At 51.3% G+C, this 19085-nt stretch overlaps 1 protein-coding gene across 1 annotated transcript; it reads left to right on the top strand.

Annotated features, from left to right (window-relative positions):
* The first annotated feature begins 1915 nt into the window (after window positions 1–1915).
* LOC102569428 (START domain-containing protein 10) lies at window positions 1916–18240 on the top strand. The gene is made up of 6 exons (XM_006276993.3): window positions 1916–2633; window positions 11258–11405; window positions 11680–11783; window positions 12479–12596; window positions 13968–14020; window positions 16920–18240. The coding sequence occupies exons 1-6, from the start codon at window positions 2469–2471 to the stop codon at window positions 17130–17132; spliced, it is 801 nt and encodes a 266-aa protein (XP_006277055.2). The 5' UTR covers window positions 1916–2468; the 3' UTR covers window positions 17133–18240.
* Window positions 18241–19085: the final 845 nt, after the last annotated feature.

Genomic DNA, 19085 nt, shown 5'->3' on the forward strand with positions numbered 1-19085 from the left:
GGACAATAGGTATGCTGCTAAGGAGGGGACCTGAATTTATCTGTATTTCCAGGCAGGTTTCAGATAGGGGATTAAGGGGGAACTGGATCTCCACAGGGGAAAATCAGGTATAAGTGGAAGTATTCAAAAACACAGAGCTGAGAAGTTCAATTGATAAGAAAAGGGGCAGACAGTTGGAGGGAGAAGGGACCTTTCTAACTCTCTGATTAGCTAGAGATGAAGGACACTGACTGCAGGGCTCAGAAAGGACATAGCAGGTTTTGGAAAAGAAGCCTGTGCTGGAGGAGTGAAATCCCAGAGAGGGGCCCTACAGCTTTGACACTTCAGGACACTGACCACAATACTGAAGAGTACCCAGGAGCGGAAAAGCTGTGGGGCTGGGAATTTTGCACAACTGCTTATTGTTTTACCCAGATCTTTAGCTCTCTAGTGCTGCTCAAAGTAAATAGTGGTTGATCTTAGAAATCCTACAGCAAAGCGTGTGTCTGTTAGGTTCAATTACTGCATGTCAGTGAAGCAGTATACTGTAACAATATGGTTGAAGCACCATGAAAGGACATGCTGCACTAGTGAGGAAGCATAATGGAGGGGAGTGCTGATATTGTCTGCTTTGGGCAGCTGGGCTGAAAGTCTAGGCTGAGAGTGTGTGTACCCCAAGAAGGGTGCCAGTGAGGCCAGATGAGAAACCCTGGGTGGACCTTACACAGCACACAAAAGGAACATGTGGGCCAAACACAGCAACCTGCTAAGCATCCTGAAGGGAGAGCTTAACCAGGACAGATGCAGACAGGGAATTTAGGCTGGTCCCTAGAATGATGAGGTTGATGAAGCTTCATGAGGCCAGGAAAAACACTGGAACAGGACTAAGCACTTGGACCTCACCATGTGGTAAAATAAACTCTATCTCTGAAGACTTCACTTCCAGGGGAAGCCTGGAGAGTCTGAATACAGCATAGGGCTTGGAGGGGTAAGAGCCAGGGCTCACTTTTGAGCCATCCTTTCCTGCACTATTCAAAGATGAACTCAGAAGCATGCCACACTAGATGTGAGAAATAAGCTGTATCTTTTGGACCACAAATAATTCTCTGATTAGTCTTTGTATTAATGAATGGTTCAGACTCTCAGGACTCACCTCTGTCACCCAGTGCATGATTGTGTCCCTGGCAGCGGGAGCCTCATTAAACAATGCTCCTTTGGCAACTGAACTCTTTCCCTGATAAAAGCATTCATGGTAGATGTCATGGCTTCACACTCCCCAAATGTGCTGCGGGGCCCAGTACCCCAGGCACTTTCAGTTTTCTTCAGAACACTACCTGCTTGGAGGACAGTTTGGAAGTGCTGCCACCAGGCTCCTGTCAAGTTCAGGGGGCTCCTCTAATTCAGTTTTGTCTGAGTTCAGGGTTAATGCTGGTCACGTCTAATCCCTGTACTACACTTAGGAGAGCTGGGGATTTACTGGTCCTTGTCTTGTGGCCCTGAAGCCCCAGCCTCTCAGGAGATGTTTTGAGATATAGCACCCCAGACTTGGGCAGGATGTCTGGACCCACAGCCTGGGCAGGGTGCCCTAGTGCTTCCTGGCTGCAGTTCCAGCCCCTCCTCCTGACACCCTGAAGAACTCTCACAGAGCACCATCCTGGTAGCAGAAAGCCTGGGCCTTGACCCCATTGCCTGACCCTGCCAACTGTCCCTGGACAGATGTGATCCTGCAGCATGCTGAGGCACACCAGGCACCTCTTTGATATGAATGGCTTAGGTCCTGCAGCAACAGAGGCCCATTCTATTAGATATCCTGACTGCTGCTCTTGGCAAGTGATCAGCTGACTCTGTAACTCAGTGCTGCAAAGTCAAACACAGAGATTGCCAGACAGAAGCCAGGGAGTGAGGGGAGCACGCAGACACAGGAGAGGCAGGGGCCGGTGGTTGGAGAGGCAGCTTGGCCAGAAAGCTGAGACACTGTGCAATGTTACCTGCTGAATAATAGAGGAACAGAGATCCTGCTGGCCAGGGAATGTGATCCTGGTAGGCAGAGCTGATAAGACATCTGAGCTCCCAGCAGCTGCATTAACAACTGCAGAGAAGGAGCCTTCCTGCTAATTACTCTGCACAGTGCAGGCTATTGAAGGCAAAGTCAGAGCAGCAGCAGCTCTCCAAACCCAAAAGCTGCCCAAATAGGGTCTCCTGGGCGTGGAAAAAAAGGATCCGTGGACAGCACCTACCAAAAGGAGAGGGGAGGAATGGCTTTAGAGCTCTGGGAATGAGGGGGACAGTGTGAACTAGGTCAGGGACACAGCACCAGAGAGCAGCCAGCTCAAGGGCAAAGCTGGGCAGAGCCAAGAGAGCAGTCCGAAGTTTCCAAAGTGACCAAGCAGAGAGATCCTTCCTTTGACTGGTGCTGCAGAGCCCTCTCTCCACTCTGGTGGCAGGTACCTGCTGGCCTTGTCACTGAAGGTCCCACAAAGGTCATCTCCATGTCCAGAGGAGGGGAGATAGTATATATCCCGGATGACTCTGACTTCAGCTCATTCAGGGACCAGTGTGAGAAATCTGAGGGCTGGCACTGCCAGTACAACAAAGGCAGCGTGACAGTTTGGAGTCATGGACAGCAGGAGAGCAGGACGGTGCAGAAGATCAAGGTAAGACCCTGGGGCAGACCCTGCCAGAGTCCAGTGACAGGGGAGTGAGTCTGTGTCCAGCCCAAGGGACCCCAACATGCTCACTCTCATGCTTTATTCCCTTTGCTTTTCAAGGCCTGATTTTTGCTTATCACTCTGGGGTGGGGGCCGTGTATCAAATGCTGCCTGCTGCAGACTTCCAGCCACTTGCCTCCCATCCATGTCTGCATAAAACAGGAGTTTCAGCCTAGCTGCAGGGGGCAGAATGGGTCACCCACTCTCAGATGTTCAGGCAGGGGGGCTCCGGCTTCTCCCCATAGAGAAGTTTTGTGTAGACATGGCAACCCCAAATCCTGGGCTTCACCACCTCCTTCTAGTCTCTTCGGGTGTTTCTTGTGTACAAATCTTCCTTGAATTGTTTCACTAAGCCTGCTCAGCACTCACTTTCTATGATTTTACGTACTACTTGTTTCTGCAAACACATATACACACACATACACATGCCTGTGCTCTTTGTGTTTGGTTTCTGGACACAGAGAAGGGGAAGCCCCATGGTCACTTATTCTACCAGAGCTGCTTCTGTTATGAAACTTCAGAATCCCCAAAGGAGCCTGGAAGAGGGGCTGTACTAAGAAAGTAGTCTGATCCCATTTTCTAACGAGCACCTGTTCACAGGTAGTTTGAGCTTTTGTTGCTCTGGACACACCTGATCCCATGTTAGAACTAGAGACATGGTAGCCTGTGCCCAATCAGTAGTGCCAATCTGTACAAGTACCAATAAGCAAATACAGGTCCTCTTCTACTCAAAGTCCTACTGATTTCCAAGGTGCTACACAAAGGAGTGCCAGGCTCTGATGAATGAGCAGTTAAAACATCTTAGGGTAACTGGACATTCAGACTGGAGAGTCAAAGGTGGCCAGATGGGATGCTAGCTACATTATTCCCTTGTGTGCTACTGGCTATGGGGACCGGTATGCATTATGCTAGTCCTGTGGGCTCTTTGGCTTGGTAGAAATTTAACTTGACTCAGGTGAGCAAATTCTCCTTGCGAGTAAGGCTGGAAATCTGGCCCCTTAATGAGCCCACAGGAGTGAAACATAACAGCTGCATTGCAAACAGGACTCAGCTCATCTATGCTGACACCTGTAATGTAGTTTTAAAGCTGGTGGGAATTCCTACACCTGTGGCTTTACCTCCCCCTCCCACCTCCCCCCACTGGCACTGTGGCTTGTTCAGACAGAAAGCCTGGTTGAACTCCAGGTATCTGCTGTTTGGTTGCCTTCCTCCTTTCTCTAATTTGGAATGAAAAACCTTAGTGGATTTGGCTGCCTCATCACTTTTCCCCTCTGTTTCCCAGGGCTGCGAGATCTGTGTAGTGCAAAGAGCAGGGGGTAATTATAGGGTTAAATTTTTCTCTCTATTAGAATAACAAAGGATCCCATCCCATGGGCCCGAGAGCGTCTATACTGCATTCTGGGTCTGAGCCTAAGGCTCCCATGCCTCAATATCCAGCTCTAGGGCCACATGGGCAGGTAGGTGTCTCCAAGCCTCTACAGACACCAGATATTTGGGTGGGGTGTGGCTTGTAACTACAGGCAACCCTCGCTTAGCACTCTTAATTGGTTTCTGAAAAACCCAGTGTTAAGCGAAACCAGCATTAAGTGAAACCGAAAGTATTTGACAACCCAAGATGGCGACTGCAAGTGTTTTTAATGACCCAAGGTGGCAACCATGAGCGTTATAATGAAACTCGCTGAGTGCCAAATGAAATCAGGTACCAATTTAACATGAGCGTTATAGCAAAATTGCGCTAAGCAAAACAGTGTTAAGTGGGGGGTTGCCTGTATCCAGGTTGTACCAGAGCCTGGATCTTTCTTCAGGGCTATTTAATAGGGCTATGTGAAATAGCTATGTTTTGTTTCCATTTTGGATTAGGCTGTTTTGGAGGACAGTGATTCGTTTCGGTGTTTCGGATCAGTGTTCCATTTTGATTCGGTTGAATCTGTTTTGGAGTTTCGGTGCTGATTTGGAGATTCGGATCAGCTGGGGAGAGGCAGGCACAGCCATGCAGCTGCAGGTTCTCTCACAGCTCCTCCAGCTGTGCCTGCCTCTGCCCCAGCAGGGGTAGGTGCAGGAGAAGCCCCCATGGCTGCCCTGCCCAGCCCCATCCCCCACCCATCCCCAGCCTCCCAGCACTTTAAAAAAAAAAAAGCCCTGCACTCTTCAGCTGCAGCAGCAGCAATTGGGGCTTTTTGGGGATCATAGCAGAGCCCCCCTGTGCAGCACGGGGCAGTAGGAAGCAGCAGGAATCACACCCCCGCCCCCTGCTTGGCACCCATGCAGCAACTGTCACATCACATGGATGCAGTGTGGCTTGGCAGGGTGCTGCGCGCTGTCTGAGATCTGGGGTGGCTTGAGCAGTCAGCTGGAGCCTGGCACTGCTTAGCCCCAGGGACCGCAGCACCCAGACAGCTTTTGGGCAAAAATGGAAGCTCTAGGAGGTCTGGAGGTATGTCCACCCATTCTCAGGAGCCAACAAACCAGAGAGAAGTGGGGACCTGGCCAAGCTAGGAATCAAAGCCCAGTGTTTGTTAAGTGATGCAGCTACTCAGTCCATAAATTGCTCCACAATGAACCCAAGGCTGTTGTGTATAACCATGCACCTCTCCCAACACATATACTATCCTCTCCACACAAACACTATTCCCCTTCTCCATACAAGCCCAAGGCTCCCTCCACACAGTCACCATCTCTGTGGCCACATACACTCTGGGTGTGATACTACCCAGAGGAGGATATACAGCAGCTGTTGTCTTCATTCCCTAGCACTCTGAGCCAGAGCTGGCCTGTGAGTTGGGATTGCTCATCCCCCTAGTAGAGTCAGCCCATGTACATTGCAGACCTATGGTTCCCCACACCATCTCAACATCAGTTCAGATCAGGGTCTTACAGAGCTCTGGGGTCTAACAGTACTTATTTCAGGCCAGTTTTCCAAAGTGCATTAGTTAACTTGGCCTTTCTGCACCCAGTACAAATTTGATCCATGCCTGGGCCTACTTCACAGCAGAGAGACACATGCAATTAAGCACTTGTCATCCTGAACACTTGGCCTTTATGCTCTCTGTAAGTCTGCAAAAATGCCTTCTCACCTGCTGCCTACACAATGTGCTGCCTCATCCTGTCAGCCAGGCTTCCCCTTGGCTCCTTACCCTACAGTCACCATGAGCGCCTCTGGCTCCTCCTCAAACCCTATTAGAACCTAGGACTTAAAGGGGTGCCATGTGCTGGCTGCAGCAAGGGGTCATGAGAGGTGGAGCCTTGGAGAGGATAAGCTGTGACTCAAGAGGTGAGTAACAGAAAGCAGGATAACAACAATTAACCAGGGGCAGTAGAACCTAGCTCGCCTGATCTGTGCTCTGCTTAGCACAGCACAGATCTGATCATTTAGCATTTGAGAGCCAAATCTTGATCTCTAGGGCTGAGACATTTACTGTACTGTACATTGCTGAAGCAATGTCCAAGCCCAGCTCTAGCAGCACAGAAGAGGCACAGGATATAAAGAAAAAGGTGTCTATTGCTGCAGCATATGACACATGGAGCAAATGTATGGGGACAGGGCAGGGGAAGATTACACTGCCTCTGCTCTCCTGCAGGTCACATGAGTTGTCAGCCAGGGCATGAGCCTGGGTGAATGTCACAGAACTAGCTGGCTGGTGCCTCCTTCCCAGGACATGAGCAGCAATCCCAGAGGTGCTACGTTCTCTGGAGTAGCCAGATGTTGTGGGCTGCTCTGAGTGCTAGATCTTGCTGATACATTTCGGAGGTCCCTGTTAACTATGTGCATGTGAAAAGCATGCCCAGGGACAGATGAGGGGTGGTCCTGGGGCCCTGCTGAGACTTTGGGCTCATCGGAAACCTGTAGAGTCTTGCTCTTACTGTCATTATTGCAGTAACCAAAGCCCCTTACCTGATCCAGCATCCTGCTCTCTTCCCAGCTCCTGTAACTGCAGTGAACACTGGCTGCGTGCTCAAAGGCTGCAGCTCAATCATTAATGAATTATGTGTTAGGAAGAATGAGCTACAGTCCTGTAGGAACAGAGTGCTTTGTGAAGGCCTATGAAGTGCAGACCCTGGGGAGCAGCTGTCAGTCAGTCACTGACCTTCTGCACCCTGTGGGGAGAAGTCCCTGGAAACTGCTGCCTCTTAGTCGGAGGCTTCATTCTCTAGGAGGGCCAGAATGTTCCTAGGAGGGTTTTGGCCCTGAGCCCTGGGGAGCTTGCAGCTGCTCAGCTCCTGCTCAGTTGGGCAGCATGAGCTCCATCCTGTGAGTGAGGGGTTGTGTAGGATTCTAGGGAGGCTCCCAGGAGCTCACATGCAGAGCCTGTTAATTCACTGTTTAATAAAAATTATTAACATCCTTGAGTTCCTTAAGAAATACGCTGCACAGCTGCTCTTCCAGTTGGGGCAGGGCACTACCAGTGGTGAGGATACCTGAACAGAGCTGGCACCATGGCATGGCACTGGATGGTCCAAGGTAGCCAGTTATCAGCTCATGAGATTGACCCTGGCAGGATGCTGAAGCCATTGCAACAAAAACAACAGATGGGTAACAAGCTGGCAGCTCTGGGCAGTTCCTGGGCAGGGGCTTTTTTTCTCTCAGGAACTATTCCCCAGACCTGATGAAGAATGTCTTGCATTCAAAAGCTTGTCTAACTCTATCCCAACTATGAAGTTTGTCCAATTAAAAATATCACCCTAAGAAATCCTTGCTTCAAGAACAGAGCACGTTTACAAAATGTTGTTATTAATGATGCAAACCCAACCCTTAATATCCTGCTGCTCATTCTGTGGCAGGGGAGAAAGGGAGCACAAATGCAGAGATTCCTGTCCCCCAAGAGGCATTTTAACCCTGCAGACTTTGATCCTTATATGTACAAAAGAACTAAGAGCATGTCCTGCCTCCCACAGCATGGCTAAAGACAGTGAGGTTATCATCAGATAACCTAGCAACTGGGGCCACGTACGTACCTAGACTGTGAAGTCATAACTATTGTTGCTGCTCTGGAAGATGCACCGCAGTCGGGTATCCCACAACCCCAGTGGCTCCATGAGACTGAGGCAACACTTCTCTGCTCTCACATCATTGCAATCCTTCCCAAAACTTGCTCGGACTGCTGCCTCCCAATCACAATGGCCCTGGGTGTTTTGTAGCTGGAGGAGCTGGGGGCCTGGTAGTCCAGTAACCTCTAGAGAAGTAGATCCTAAGTGTCAATCTGTGCATGTTCTGCAAAGGGAAGGAGCGTCCACAGGCAACACTGAGGGCCTGATTTGGCCTCCAGACTGTGGTGTGCTTAGGAGGAAAGAGCCACTGACTGTCAGAGCTCAGGAGGAATCTGATGCACTGGCTGTTGAAAAAGTCCTGCAAACTTGCAAACTGAGCATGCCTGATCTGCAGTCTCTGTGTGTGGTGGATAGGGAGCCCATGCAGCTGTCCATGTACAGAAGACACTGATTGAAAAAAACCCCATCACAGTAGCACCAGGTTGCTGGAATACAGAACTAATAAACCCCTAAGCCCAAGATCCAGGAGATTTGCCAGACACCTGGATCCTGGCACTTGTATTATATTGTTGCTCATACGCCTCCTTAGGCAGGGTAAGGTACTCTCCACTTCTCTGACCCAGTAACAGCCCCCACTTTCCTGACCATAGTTTCAGTGCGTCTCAGGGCCTGCGGACTCTGCCACGTGTATCAATGATGGGGATAATTCTGCAGAGGGATTCTACAGTCATTTGGGAATAGTGAGAGTGGCCCAGTAGGATACCTACTCTGTGCTGCACAGACAAGGGAGCAGAAAATACACTGAGGTTCCTGGCTTCAGCAAGATGGGAGCTGGGGCAGGTGTTCTTGTGCAGCGTGTAAGAGCAAGGAGGCTGATATACTTTGCTGTTGGGGGTTCATGCAGTCTGCTGGAGAGCAGCAACTCACAAGAGGTGACTGGGCAGCAATTTACCAGAGGTGACTGGATGCACCCTTAGATCTTCATGGATGGACTTATGGCTATCAGCTGGAGACCAAGGCATTTCTTTTGGACAGGGAGTGGGGGTATTATGGGTAGGAACTGCTGAAACTCCAAACGTCCCTCACAGCTTTCCAGCTCTTTAATCCATGTCCTAGAAGCACTTTTAGTTGGGCGGGGGCGGGGGTATTTGTTTTATGCTTGGAGCCTATCTGAGCTCTACTAAGGCCAAAATTCAAGTCAGGCAGTTACCTAACACTTACAGGTGCTGAGCTGGGGACCAGAAGCCCCACCTTCCCTCTCTTGCGTGTTTCCCTTTCAAGTATAGTGCTGACCAAATACTCTTCAGTCACATAGATGGTCAGGTGAATTATGGAAATTTCCACTGGAGCATCTAGCACTGGCCTTTTCCACAACCAAAATGCCAGAGGAGAGAGATCAGGGGACAGGTCCTCCATTGTAGATGTGCCTTTACCTTGTACCCTGCAGTGCTTTTGGGGCACACAGTAAATGGCATGCCGCTGGGGTAGTCAGCAGTCTGCACAGTCATCCCATCACCTGGAAGAGTCTGAGCAGAAGGCATAAGGAAAGAGAAAAAAGGATAATATTTCACTAGTGTTGTCTTTGGCCATCTGATCTTCAGGCAATCAGGGCCACGTTGGTGTTGTTGACATGGCTGCTGGGGCAATCTGGGACAGCCTGTCAGAGATTAGCAGGGGGGAGGAAAAATGAGCATAAAAAGGAAAAATGCAGAATAAAAAGAGCAGTCTCTAATTACTTAGCATCTGCTGAGCACCTCATCAAAAATGCAAGGCCTCTAATGAGGAATGGATGACTTCTTCCTGCCAGCTTGCTGCAGACAGCCAGTGCTGAGAGGAGCTGGGGCTGGGTAAAAGTTCATCAATAATGTACTTTCTCCCTTGAGGACTTGATACTAGGTTGTGGCTTGGGTTACCAGGTTAATGGCTTTGGTTACTAAGGATCTCACAGGGTCCGGCTAATCTTACCACAAACACAGTCTGTGGCATGGAGAGAGAAACCCAACCCTGTCCTAGCCTGCGTGCTCTGGGGTGTGATTTGAACAGAACAATGAGAGAACCAGCTTGCTTATTTTGCAGACACAAATAGTTGACTGGTGTGGGCAAAGTGAGGGGCATAAAAGTCCCAGTGCCAGCAGCATCTTCATCCTTAGTGCCCCTGACTCTTACACCCTACTCATTGCCCCTTGTTCTGAGGTGTGATAGATAGCCCTTTGCACAGGGCAGAACAAGATATTCCCAGGCAAGTGGTCTGGCAGCCCCAGGCAGCCTGGAGAGACCCCACCAGCACAGTGAACGTGCTAGTTGTATAAAGGACCTGATGGGGGTGCTCACTTTCCATGCCTTCCTGAGACAGAGTAAGCCAGTGCCCCCAGATTTCCTCTCCCTACAGTAGCTCAGGGGCCAGCTCCCCAGGCAGTGGGAAGGGGCAGAATGGAACCAGGGCTCCCACTGTGAGCTCTCTGCACCGTAGCTGGAACTGCACCAGCTTCCTCCCTTCCCAGCTACTTCTAGCAGAGAGGGTTGAAAAATGCCTGTGCAACTGCATTCCTTTGTGGGTCAGGAACCATGGCGCCTGAGACCAGAGCCTCCATGCCTGGTACATCCAGCACTGCCTGAGATACAGGATGACTCTTTTAGCTCAGACTCAGTAGTGGGGTGCCCTAAGTACTCCAGCTACCAAGATCCATCTTCAGCACCCCTGGGACACCTGTTCCAGCCTGCTGGTCAGCAGCACACAGTCAAAGAACTCAAGGAAACAGCAGAAAATCAGACTCTTCAGGTAAAGGGCAGAGCTTCATGAAGACTCAGTCTCCCACACACTGTTTTGCCAGTACACGTGCCTCTTGTCCACTCAGCCACCAATAGTGAAACACATCACAAAAAACAGTTACAGGCTCTAGGTACACAGCAGCTGAGCTGGTGATGATAGCAGGAATTGCTTGAAGGACAAGTGCTGGCCATGTGATCAGGGCCACAGAGGGTCAGAGGTGGTCATTACTGATGGATGCCACAGTGTCCAGAGGGAATGGCCAGATCTCCAGTGAAAGGCAGAGTAGTCCTCACCAGAGGCTAGGCTCTTTCCCCAGAGCGCGCTTTGCAGCCCTGCTCTGGCTGTGCTCAACACAGACATTTAGCTGGAGCTGGCATTTTTAATACACATTTAATTCCAGCTTCTGCTATGTGACCTTGAGAATCCCAACCCAAGTAATGTCACTGGAGCTAAGTAACAAAGCCAACACTCCATTTGTCTCCTATTACTCTACCTACCAAACACTTACACACACACACACACACACACACACACACACATGCATCTATGAAGCAAGTAAAAATGAGCAGTCACTCATATCCATGATACACAGATACGCAACAGCCTGTTTGACACATACATGCTCAGTCATATATATCCATAATAAGGCAGTGACACAGACCTGACACCTGCACTTGCCAATCATGCACACATTCAGACCACTTGCACCTCCACCTGTAGCACACTCTCCAGGAGTTCCTGGAGGTGTCCAGGGTGCTTCTTGGTCTCTCTCTCCTACAGCTCAGAAGTCTGACTTGCAGCCTTCCCCCTGCAGATGCGGATCTCCTGCAAAGATGTTTCTGCAGAAACGCTTTATGATGTGCTGCATGACACCCACTACCGCAAAAAATGGGACTCCAACATGATCGAGACCTACGACATTGGGCGCCTGACAGTCAATGCCGACGTGGGATACTACTCCTGTGAGCAGCCCTCATGCTGGGGAGACAGCTCATTGACACCTGCAACATCCCTCCCTTCCCCCAGGCTCCATCCTCATGCCCACCTCTCCTTTATCTGTCAGGCAAATGGCCTGGCCCCAGCTGTGTCAGTGAACACAGGTCTGGGTCCCTGGGGGGGATTGTCAGGGGAAGGTATACAGGTGATAGCTAGTGTATCCTGGGGAGCATGACCCTTGAGGAACTCTGTGAGACATCCCAGGCGGACCTAATTAGTAACAGCCTCTCTACATTGCAGGGAAATGTCCAAGCCCCCTGAAGAACAGGGACTTTGTCACCCTGCGCTCCTGGCTGCCCCTTGGCAATGACTACATGATCATCAACTACAGTGTCAAGCATCCGGTGAGCCACACTGAACCTCCCTGCCTCCCACTCAGGGAAGCACCATGACCACTAAGGTGGGACCACTAAGGTGGGGATAACTGCTTTTCTGGCAAGGAGTAGTACCTGGGCAGAGGTAATGTATAGTTAACCTCGCATTTCCATTTCCAGTGGGAAGATCTTGGCTTTATGCCCACTTTATGGAAATAGAAGACTCCTCCCTAGCTTGCTCTGTGGCCATATGGCTGAGGGTGAGAGAAACTCAGGGACCTCTGAACCCCAAGCCTCCAGGCTTGGGCCTGCACATAGGATGTCCACCAAATGATTTGGAAGCATTTGAAGCCCCAGGTGGTGGTAGAGGATGTTTGCCAGTAGCAGGGCCATATATGGCTCTTGAATGACTCACAGGTTTGGAATTGATTTGGCTGATTTGACTTGGAATATGAAAAATTTTCCTTAACCCCCCCTCCCCAAACTCAGCAGGTTTCTGAGGCCTGATTTGGGGCACTGGCCTCTTGGCTTTGGGAAGGGTGCTGGGCAACACTGGCTGGAAATGACCCGTGTGTGGTAGGTGATGTGAGGTTATGAGGCCTACCTTTCAGGCACAAGGGGTACAGCATATATCAAAGCACAGGGTAGATGCGTGCCGGCATGGTGGGGCTGGCCCAGGGCTCTGTCTGGTGGCAGGTTCTGAGGTGTGTGATGTCTCTCCACAGAAGTACCCACCCCGGAAGGACTTTGTGAGAGCCATGTCCCTGCAGACAGGCTACCTGATTAAGTCAAATGGAGCCAACAGCTGCATCCTCTACTACCTCACCCAGGTGGACCCCCGAGGTAAGTGCCACGTGCAGGCCCAGCTTGGCAAGTCCAGAGCCCAGGAAAGCTCAGCAGATACTGGCCATCAGGTCTGGGCACATTTGAACTACCTGCCATCCTTAGAGCTAGGTTGTGCCCCATGGAGCTCACAGGTGGGGCAGCACAAACAGCCTTGGCCATGAACCATGTGGTTTACGTGGAGTAACCCAGTGGGTATCTGCTGCTTCTGGCTACGAGCCCTGTCTATACAACAGCTCCTAATATTGCTGCACAAGGAAAACTTGTATCAATGGAAGATTGGGAGAGAAAAGGAGTGCCAGCAATACCTTAGAGACCTAGTGTGATGGGACCGGCCACCTGAGGGAATAGAGGAATGGGACTCCACTGCCTGGAACAGCAGGGCCCGTCCAGGGGTGGGCAAAATACAGCCCACAGTCTGGATACAGCCTGCCAAGGGATTTTATCTGGCCCCCAGTGGGTTCCTCGGCCCTGCCCTGGCCAGAAATAGGTTGCAGCCCAGGATGGGTGCGAATGGACAGTCCTGCTGCCCTCAGGTACACAGCAGGGCAGGGGTGGTGAGGTGACTGACTGCTTCTAGCATATCTGCCACCAGTGCACTGCCTGGGCACCCTGGCCCATCCACCCTATACCCATTGCCACAGGAACACTGGCTGGAGTGGACGGGATCGCGATGGATTCCAGCCTGTGACCCCCGCAGGCAGGGAGCACTCGTCTGGGCAGATGGGATGGGGCTGCAGGCAGGCAGGGAGTGGCATCCAGGAGCAGGATGGGCACATGGGTGGCCAGGGCCAGGACTGGGGCCAGGTTCACAGGGCAGTGACAGCAGGGTCTGGGGTCTATGACTGGGGCCCAGAACAGAGCCACAACCCACTCCTGGCCCCACACTGTCACCTCCCCACCCACCTGTCCCACTCTTGGATACTGCTGCCCACCCATCCATGGCCCCATCCCATCCCATTTGCCTGCCTGACCATGCCTTGCTCATGGGGGTCTCAAGCCAGTCTCCATGGAGACCCTGCCCACCCACTCCATTTGGCACCCCCAATGGTGAGTGCAGGGCACATGGGCTGGATAGAATTAATTGCCCTGCAGGACCAGGTCTGCATCCCTTCCCCTGGCCCGCAACAGCTCACCAAAACTCCTTAAGTAGCTCTCCAACCCAAATAATTGCCCACCCCTATGCTAGTCCATATTTGCCTATCCAGTACTGATGGATTGGCAGATGGAGGTATACCCAAGTGCTTCAGGAGATAGGCAGCCCCTGCAGATGCCCATGAAGAAGACCTGGATGACTCAGGGAAGGCTGCCTTTCCTTCAAAGCACTGTCACTGGCCAGGTGAGTAACTGGTGCTTCTGCTTTCTCTCTAGGCTCATTACCAAAGTGGGTGGTGAACAAAGTTTCCCAGTTTGTGGCACCAAAGGTAAGTAGGGGTGTGGGCAGCACCCAGGGGTGGATCCAGAGGGTGTGCAGTGGCACAGCTGTACCCCCCTTTCAGACTGGACTGTGCTGCTGCAGCCTCTGGGAAGAATCCTCTCCTTCCTCTCCATGCCCAGAGGCACATCCCCCCCTCCCCTTCCTCCATTCCGCAACTGCTGTGGCTGCTTTCCCCATTGTCCCAGGAGTTGGGGAATCTTCAGAGCTGCTCCTGCCCTCTCCATCTAGGCTGCACAGGGGCTGGGCTCGCCTTGGGTAGGGACAACATCAGTGGCTTGCTCCTGGGGGGACCAAGCAGTGTAAAAGAACCCACCCCTTCTCTCTGCAGCTGCTGCTATTCCCAACTAAGCCCAGCCCCCATGCAGCCCGGCTGAAGCAGGCAGAAGCAGCTCTAAAGATTTTTCTACCCCCAGGACAGTGAAGAAGCAGCAACAACTGGAGGAGGAGGGGATTGACCAATCTGATTGCCTTTTATGACCAAGTAACTAAATCCTTGGATGATGGTGTTGCCGTGGATGTAGTCTTTCTAGACTTGAAAAAGGCCTTTGACACTGTCTCTCACCCCATCCTCATCAATAAATTAAGCGACTGTGGCATTGATGCCTGCACAGTTGGATGGGTAAAAAATTGGCTGATGGGGAGCACCCAGAGAGTAGTGGTTGACGGGCTGTACTCAAATTGGCGAGATGTGAGCAGTGGGGTACCCCAGGGCTTGGTCCTTGGGCACGCACTGTTTAACATCTCCATCACCGACTTGGATGAGGGGGTGGGAAAGCATGCTGTCCAAGTTTGCTGATGACACTAAGATGTGGGGCAAGATGGGCACACTTGAAGGGAGAAAGAGACTGCAACTAGATTTAGACAGACTACAAAAGTGGGCAGATAAGAATAGGATGGGGTTCAATGTAGACAAATGCAGGGTGCTGCACCTTGGGAGAAGGAATCCACAGCATACATACAGGCTGGGGAGTTCCCCTCTTGAAAACACAGAGGCAGAAAGGGATCTCGAAGTCATCATTGACTCCAAGATGAACATGAGCCGCCAATGCCAGACCTCAGCCAGCAAGGCCAGCCATACCTTGTCATGCATCCAAAGGTGCATCTCAAGCCAGTCCAGAGAGGTGATACTCCCCCTCTATGCAACTTTGGTCAGGCTGCAGTTGGAGTACTGCATCCAGTACTGGGTGCCGCACTTCAAAAGGGATGTGGCCAACCTGGAGAGGGTTCAGAGGAGGGTCACCCAATTGGTGAGAGGGCAGCAGGACAGGCCCTACGAGGAGAGACTGAAGGACCTGAACCTGTTCAGCCTCAGCAAGAGGAGGCTGAGGGGGGACCTGGTGGCTGCCTACAAACTCATCAGAGGAGATCAACAGCAAATAGGCAGAGCCTTTTTCTCCCCAGCACCACCTGGGGTGACAAGGAACAATGGTAATAAGATGATGGAGAATAGGTTGAGGTTAGAGATCAGAAGGCAATATTTTATAGTTAGGGTGGCCAAAATCTGGAACCACCTTCCCAGAGAAGTGGTCCTCGCCCCTACCTTGGGCAAATTCAAGAGGAGGTTGGATGATCACCTGTCTGGGGTCTTGTGAACCCAGCATTCATTCCTGCCTGTGGCAGGGGGTCAGGCTAGATGATCTGTTCAGGTCCCTCCTGACCCTACCTACTATGAAACTATGGATGGAATGGGAAGGGAGGAGACATGTCTCTGAGCGTGGCGGGGAAGGAGGAGATGCTTTCCTGCTTTGGAACTTTAAAAAGTTCCCTGAAACTCCCTCATTGCAGCCTGCCCACACTGGTGGGTTGGGAGTGAGAAGGCTGGGTGCCAGAGTGAGCCACCCCTGCACTGTGGGTGGCTGGTCCTGCACCCCCTTTGCCAAATCATGGATCCACCCCTGGCAGCAACTATCACAATAAAGGTGGGTAGCACTGGGAAGCATGGGTACAGGTCTGGCTGAAAGCAGTGTGCAGGCTGAGTTAAGGCCAGGGGCATGGTCAGCTGATTGCCCTGAGGTGATGACAGGTGCATGCCCAGATGAGTGCTCCCCTTTCCCCAGGATGCACTCACTGCAGCTTTGGCCTGCACTAGGAAGGACTTGCCAGCAGAGGCTGGTGGGCTTTCCACCTTGCTTCCATCCCTCTCCCTTTCTCTGTCCTGGAGGGTGTGTGGGTTCAGCTGGCTCCGGACAGTATGGGAGGAAGGGACTCAGTCTCTTTACTCATCCATCTGTTGGAGCATAAGCCAGCTGGGATGATCTGACCAGCAGTATGAGAGCAAAAGCAAAATTCCACAGCATACATGGAACCAGGATATGATCCCTCATCTGTTTCCCCAGTCCAGAAATCTTCACAGATGAAGCCAGCACTCTGCACCTAAATGTTTTAGGCCAGTGGTTCCCAAACTCTGTCAGATTGCACACCACCAATTTAAAACAATACAACCTTAAGTACCACCAGCAAATTTTTTATATATGAAGTAATTATAATAAATCTGTTATGCGTACCACTGACAGGTTGTCTGCATACCACTGGTGGTACACGTACCACAGATTGGGAACCATTGTTTCAGCGCAAAGCTGGGAAAGAGCTCCCAGTGCCCCTTTCCCTAACACCTCTCCTACACTTGGGATTGCAGGGGAGGCTCATGAGAATCCTCAACAAAGACATTGCCTAGGCCAGAAAGCCCTATCTCCCTGAGGGGTGATGAAGACCCATTACTGGGGCCCTGTGTAACACAAAGCCCTTTAAAGCAAAGTGCATGGCAAACTTCTCTCAGGACCCTGTTAGGGTTGGACAAGATGGGACACACTAGGCTTCTCCCATCTCTCCCATCCATGCTAATGAGAGGGGATCTGTGACAGACCAAGTCTTCTCTGACCTTCCAGGCTATGAAAAAGATCTACAAGGCAGGGTTGAAGTACCCAGAGTGGAAACGGAAGCACAACCCCACCTTCAAGCCCTGGGTGTACCCAGAGCAAAACACACTGCCCAGCGTCAGTCTGGCTGAGCTGTCCCTGCAGCATGCTGATTCCCTGGAGAACATTGACGAAAGCAACCTATCTGAGGAGAGGATGCACATCAGTGATGATGAAGCCTGAGCAAGCCTCCTGCTGCCATGTGCCTGCCAGCAGGACTGGAGACAGCCTTGTCCTTTCCCCACTTTCCCTTACATCTCTCACTGGGGTAGGACTGGGTACCCATCACCCTGCATCTGCAAGAGCCTAGCAATGCTCACAGGCATACTTGCAGTTGTGTCTTCAGTGCTCTTAGTAGAAGTGTCTTCTTCAGGATCTGTCCCTAGTGTTCTCTTGTACATGGAGCAGGAAATTGTTCTAGCACCTGCTATGCACACAGCCCTGTGCCAGGGCAGAAAGAACTGCCCTGAGCTACTGCCACATGCACAGAGCCCTGCTTTGGAAGGGAGAGAATTGCTCTTCCTCCCAAGCTTCCCTGCTGTTCCTGCTTTCCCCCATCCATACTCAAGTCCTCTGCTGAGGAGTGAAAGAACTGCCCTCACCTGTCCTGGACATGGACTATGTGCTGAGGAAGGGAGAACTGGATAAGCTTTGCCTGGGCAGAGGTGGCCATGTGGAGCACCCCCAAACCAGGTGGCACAGAGGTGGCTGTGACAGCACATCACCCCACAGAGTCCCAGGGGCTGGAGTGGTTCAGGGTATGTCCAGGGTTTGGCAAAGCAGGGAGGAGGTACAAATGGGGTGCTCCTAGCCTTTGGCTATTCCTTTGCTGCCACTGGTCCTAAAGTGGCCCTGGAAATGGAGGCACAGTAAGGGTTACTCTAACTAGCATGGCCCAGAGTTGGGAAGACACAAACAGAATCCCTCTATCCATCCCCAGGATCTGCAGTGGTGCAGGAATGGCTTAGCATCCTTATTTCCCCTATCTGATTCTCAGCCTCTCTCCCCAGCCAGATGCACAACCAAGAGAGTCCCGTTCCAGGACATGGCAGGCATGTTCACTCAGCCTTGATTAGCTCTCAGTTCTGGAATGCACCTGAAGCCCAACTTCCTGGTATCTAGCCAATTCCAGAAGGGGTGCTGCAGTCCAGCTACAGCTCTGGGGCTTTGCCAGCAGCATGGTGGGGGTGAGGCTGGGATTCACTCTGAGAGTGGGATCCTGAGCCAGTGCAGAGGCCATTCAAATTACATTTACTCTGGACCTGTATTGACATTTCTCTTGTAGGTTGTTCAGCATTTGCTGCTGTTGCTGTGATTGCTACCAGAACAATAAAGGAATTGATGTGTGGGTGTGCTTCCTGGGAGTGCACAAAACAGGGCACTGGATGGGGCCAGAAGCAACCCCAAGATGCTACTGTAAGAGGAGGCATTTAAATGCATACAGTGTTGGGGAGGTTTTTTGAAGAAGGGGGAGTCTGTACCTGAGGCTGAACTTGGCTTTGGCCAAAGGGAACCAGGTCCCTGGTCCAGCACATTAATATGTCGTGGGAGATTATCCACTCTGCACCCAGGAAAGGGTGGCACAGAAAATAGAGTGGGACCAAAGCAGAGCCAGGCAAAGGGCCCAGAGGCACAGTCAAGAGAAGCAGTACAGTGGCCTGCTGAGGTGTCAGAAAGAAATAGCATGTGATCAGAAAGAAAGCTACAAATGCCTGTGGACTGTGTGGAATGGAGACAGCTGCATGGTGAAGTCTGTGCGCAGACAGCCCTGGGTCAGGCACCAGCATGTGATGGTACTAGCCTCCTGCTCAGGGACTGGCACAGGGCACTTGGTCTTTGGGGAGGTCAGAGAGACAGCAAGGTCTAAGAAAGCAGAACAGGAAGCTTCGGTGACTACTGTAGAAAACAACCGCTTGTCCCTGCAGACAAAGGTGATGAACGAAGCACCTTCTTGACACCTTAAATGATTGTATCCTGGAAATGCTAATTCTGGAACACACCAGATAAGAGGCTACTCTTAACTCAATCCTGTGCTGCATGCATAAATCAATTAAAGAAGTAACTACAATTGACCCACCAGGTGATAGTGATCACATGATGATTCATAATAAATATCCTCAGGGAAGAATTGTTCAT

This window comes from Alligator mississippiensis, chromosome 9 (assembly GCF_030867095.1).
Source record: "Alligator mississippiensis isolate rAllMis1 chromosome 9, rAllMis1, whole genome shotgun sequence".
NCBI lineage: Eukaryota > Metazoa > Chordata > Crocodylia > Alligatoridae > Alligator > Alligator mississippiensis.